At 33.6% G+C, this 5,533-nt stretch overlaps 1 protein-coding gene across 1 annotated transcript in view; it reads left to right on the top strand.

The window, feature by feature from the left end:
• The window catches only part of CC2D2B (coiled-coil and C2 domain containing 2B), a 150,861-nt gene that overhangs the window by 39,625 nt on the left and 105,703 nt on the right, over nt 1-5,533 (top strand). The window contains 1 exon segment of the mRNA XM_042780823.1: nt 4,265-4,474. Coding sequence (XP_042636757.1) covers nt 4,265-4,474 — 210 coding nt within the window.

Genomic DNA, 5,533 nt, shown 5'->3' with positions numbered 1-5,533 from the left:
AATAGATTTGACACATTGAACATCAATGACCAAAAACCAGAAGAATTGTGGGAGAATATCAAGAACATTATCCATGAAGAAAGCAAGAAATCACTAAAAAGACAAGAAAAGAAGAGAAGACCAAAATGGATGACAGAAGAGACTGAAACTTGCCCTTGAACAGAGAGTAGCTAAAGCAAATGGAAGAAATGACAAGATAAAAGAGCTGAACAGAAGAATTCAAAGAGCAGTTTGAGCAGACAAAGCCAATTACTATAATGAAATGCAGTATATTGGCAGAGAGCTTCCAGAAATGCAAGCTGGATTCAGAAGAGGATGTGGAATGAGGGATATCATTGCTGATGTCAGATGGATCTTAGCTGAAGAAAGCAAAGAATACCGGAAACATATGTACTTACGCTTTACTGACTATGCAAAAGCATTTGATTGTGTGGATCTAAACAAATTGTGGATAACATTGAGAATAATGGGAATTCCAGAACACTTGATTGTACTCATGAGGAACCTGTACATAGATCAGGAAACTGTCATTCAAACAGAACAAGGGAATACTGTCTGGTTCAAAATCAAGAAGGGAGTGTGTCAAGGTTGTATCCTTTTACTATGCTTATTCAACTTGTATGCTGAGCAAATAATCCAGGAAGCTGGATTACTTGAAAAAGAATGTGGCATCAGAATTGGAGGAAGACTCATTAACAGCCTGCAATATGCAGATGACACAACTTTCCTTGCTGAAAGTGAGGATGACTTAAAGTACTTACTGATGGAGATTAAAGACTAGTCTGCAGTATGGATTACACCTCAATGTAAAGAAAACAAAAATCCTCACAACTGGTCCAATGAACAGCTTCATGGTGGATGGAGAAAAGATTGGAATTGTCAAGGACTTCATATTACTTGGTTCTACAATACCAATGGATGCAGCAGTCAAGACATCAGACAATGTATTCCATTGGGCAGATCTGCTGCAAAAGACCTCTTTCAAGTGATGAAGAGCAAAGATGTCTCCCTGAAGACTAAGGTGCACCTAACCCAAGCCATGGTATTTTCGCTCACCTCTTATGCATGTGAGAGCTGGACAATGAATAAGGAAGACCAAAGAAGAGTTGATGCTTTTGAGTTGTGGTGTTGGAGAAGAATGCTAAGAGTACCACAGTCTGCTAAAATGACTAACAAATCTGTCCTGGAAGAAGTGCAGCCAGAATTCTCTTTGGAAGCAAGAATGACCAGACTTCATCTTCTTATGTATATTTAAGACCTATATATTTTTCTCGAGGAGCTCTAGTAGCATAGTGCCTAAGGCATTTGACAGCTAACCAGAAGGCTGGGGGTTCAAACCCACCAGCCACTCCTCAGAAGGAAGGTAAGGCACTCTACTTCTGTAGTGATACTGCCTCGGAAACCCAAGGAGGGGTCGCTATAAGTCAGGTCTGACTCAATGGCACATAACAACAACAACAAAAATATTTTTCTCTAATCACTGCTTTAGCTGCATACCACCAATTTTCATATGTGGTATCTTCATCCTTCAGTTAAGTATTTTGTAATTTTTACTGGTTTTTTTTTTTGGGGGGGGTGGACAGGACTCATGAATCATTTAGAGTGTATTGCAAATTTCCAAACTGTTTGATATCTTCTAATTATCTTTCTGTTATTTCTACCATGGCCAGAGGATATATTCTGAATGACTTAAGTCGTTTAAAAAATTTGGGGCCCTTGCTTTATGTTCCAGCATATAGTCAATTTGGTAAATGTTTCACATATACTTGAGAAGAATATATGTTCTGTCATTGTTGGGCACATGGGCACACCATGCTGGATATATTAATTCAGTTTGTTATGTTATTCATGTCTTCTATGTTGTTATTGTTGTCATGTGCCGCCAAGTCGGCCCCGACTCATAGCGACCCCTCCTTGGGTTTCTGAGGCAGTATCACTACAGAAGTAGGCTTGCCCAACCTTCCTTCCGAGGAGTGGCTTCTATAGCTTTACTAATTTTTTTTTTTTTTTTGCTTATTCCATGAACTTTGTGAATTTTTGAAGCTGTTATTATGTACATATAAATTTAGAATTGAAATATGTTCCTTTATTGTTTAAAAAAACCTCCCATTTTTATCTCTATTACTTCATTTTGTCTCAGCATTTATTTTATCTGATAGTATTAATGCTAAAGTTGGAGTTTAAAAATATTTGGGCAGTATTGTAGATGTACTAACAGTTGAATTAGTGTATATTTCACTGTGTATATTCTCAAGAACAACAAATAAAATTGAAAAATACATTTGGTTAGTGTTTGTATAATTCCATCTACTTTTAACCTCTCTCCTTTATTTAAGACAGGTCTCTTATTAGGTGAATATTGTGGGATTTAAAAAATTCAGTCTGATAATATTGATCTTTTATTTTTAAGATTTGGTTCCTTTATAATTAATGTAAATACTGGTATATTTAGATTTGTAGACCTCTCTCTCTATATATAAATTATATATATATATATAATGTATATATGTTACTATTTGACCCACCTATTTTATGTTCTTTTTTCTTGCCTTTAAAAAAAAATACAGTATTTTATTCTGTTTTTTCCCTCTTTTTTCTTGTTAATTATATATTCTTTTGTTTTTCTTTAGTAATTGCAACATACATCCTTGACTCATTAAAATCTAATAGAACTTACTACTTTGACCTCTTCCCTAGTAATGCCAGGAATTTAGAACACATTAACTCCATTTGCCCTCTTATCTTTTGTTTTATCATTACGTATGTTAACATCACAAGAAATTCGAAATGAAAACAAAACTCACTGTTATGGAGTGGATTCCAACTCATAGAGACCCCCATTGGGTTTCCAAGGCTGTAAATCTTTACAGAAGTAGATCTCTTGGTCTTCCTTCCACAGAGTAGCTGGTGAGTTTGAGCTGCTGACCTTCTGGTTAGCAGCCAAGTGCCTTATCCACTACGTCACCAGAGCTCTTTTCACAAGAAATTAGCGTTGTTTAATTAGCATTGTTTAATTTATTCATGTTACCATTTATATTTGACCATTGTTATAGATAGTGTTCTTCATTCCTTCCTAAATTTGTTTCTTCTTTAGATCATTTCATTCATTTATTTTTTATTTGAAGAACTCCTTTCCATATTATTTTTGCTGCAAGACTGCTAGTGACAAAGTCTTTCAGTTTGGGTTTTCTGAACATGTTTCATCATGTACATATTTTAAAAATATTTTTACTAGGTCTGGAATTCTAGATTGGCAGTTATTTTTCTTTCAGCACTTTACGTATGACTTACTACTGCCTTCTGAATATCATTGTTTTCATAGAAAAGTCAATTTGAAGTCTTATTGCGGCTTTTCAGTTTTTCTCTTTGTCTCTGGTTTTAAGCAATTCTAATTAAATATGTCAAGGTATAAATTTCTTTATATTTATTCCTTTTTGGTTTATTAGAACTTCATAAATCTATGGCTTCATGTGTTCCATCAGTTTTGAAAAATTCTCAGTCTTAACTTTATCAAATGTTCCTTCTGCCCCATTCTCTCTTGTTCTAGGACTTCAAATACCCTTGTGTCACTGTGTCTCTTCTGATCTTGCTTTATTTCTTATCCCTTTTTCTCTCTGAGGTTTAGTCTGCAACTCTGCACGTTGTTTCTTGCCCTGTGTTCCAGTTCACTTATCTCATTTTCTGTTGTGTGTAATCTGCTGTTAAACTCAGCCAGGGAATTATTTTTCTTCATTTCTTTCTGATATTTAAAAATGTCCCATTTTTATGTGTATTTGTTCTTATGTTCCTTCTAATATAGTCTAATATCTGGAATAATTAAAAAATTAATTCTGTCACTTTCTAATTCAGTCACCTCATTTCTCAGTTTTTCTAATTCTGGTGTATGTTCATTCATGTCTTGCATGCTTAATGTCTTTTAGTTAACTTTGAAAGCTACATTTCTACTTTCATCTGTTTTTTAACGTCTTCTGGAATGTTTCAATTATAGAAATATTATTTTGCTGTGTGTTTATGTTTCTTATGGTAACTTTGTATGGAATTTGATCTTGATCATTATTCTACTATTAATTTTTATATGGAATTAGTTTTCCTGGACTTTTAGAAAAAAGCTTGGTTCAGATAACTTTTGTCACAGAACTCTGTTGTATTTGTGTAGCATTAATTTCCCTACAATGAACATGTTGCTTTTATAAGGAAAAGTTATTTGTAATTTCAAGAAGAAATAGAATCAGTTTAATACTGTGCCCATATTTTTCTCTAAAAGGCAATAAAATCTGATATAGAAAGCTCCATTAGGAACAAAATAGAAGGTCAAAGGGAAATGTACCAATTAGACCTCAACATTGTGGGCTTACAATTCAGCCATCATCCTCTCTTCAATCAAGAACAAGTATTATGTGCTAGGCTGCTCCAACTTTATGAGTGTTTTCAGAACAGGCAGCAACAGAATTTACCTCAGCTACTTTATGAGAAGGTAAAATGGCTTTTATTGTATTTATAGAGTTGAGTATTTAATATTGAAATAGAAAACAAAATTGTTTGTAAAAAACAAGTTCTCATAGAACATTTTCCATTAGCGAATTAAATGTTTAAACAATTAATTAGAACCATGGTTTGATTTCATTTTTTCTGAAAAGAAATGGTAGAAATTGGCTGACCAAGGAGGCAGCCTCGAATACGCTCTGCAGGATATTTAGCATTTCTAAATGGTTCACTAATCAGTGGTATTCTTGGCTCTGTAATTCAAAAACTATTTAAACGATTGTTCATTAAAAGAAAAACATTGGCTGTTTTAAGTCTTATAAAGAAGTATTTTGATAAAAAATATTAGAGACCTCATATGTCATATCAAATATAAAGTCTTGGTCTGATGATGACTAATCCAAATAGTAATAAGTAAAGTAAGAAGAGAAATCAAAGGAGTACCTGCTGATTATTTTTATGAATTTATGCCTCTTATTTAAACACTCTGTTGAGTTTCTAATGAATGAGCACTTTGTTAACTACTTCTCCCTCTGAAAAGATATTTTGATAGGTCTCATTCAACTAATGAAATATCCAAGCCTGATGGAGTTACAGACATTCCAGTAAACTGGAAATTAACAGTATCTTACTGTATCTGCTTTTTACTGTACAAGTGTAAAAGACACACAACTTAATCGATTTGATTGAATTTTCATGTAGGAGCTATGTAGAAGAACTTAATAGATAAAGACCATGCATTAATAAAGTCAGAATATTTCCTAAAACAAATACTTAAAATTCTATTAATTTAGTATAGTTATGGCTACTGCTTTCATTAACGGAGAAACCAACTCTGAAATTATGATTCAAGTAATTGGAAAAGTTATTTGATTTATAGATTTCTACTTTATAGATAATTTTCCAACAATTTTTTAATAACCTGTGAAGTCTGATCTAGCAATGTTGTTGTTGTTGTTATTATGTGCCATCGAGTCAAACCCGACTCATAGCGACCCCTCCTTGGGTTTCCGAGGCAGTATCACTACGGAAGTAGGATTGCCCAACCTTC

Source organism: Orycteropus afer, unplaced genomic scaffold, assembly GCF_000298275.1.
Source record: "Orycteropus afer afer isolate SDZICR_OR568_19922 unplaced genomic scaffold, OryAfe1.0 scaffold00064, whole genome shotgun sequence".
NCBI classification, from domain to species: Eukaryota; Metazoa; Chordata; class Mammalia; order Tubulidentata; family Orycteropodidae; genus Orycteropus; species Orycteropus afer.
The sequence above is the reverse complement of the archived record's forward strand: the minus strand, read 5'-3'. Positions and strand labels throughout refer to the sequence as shown.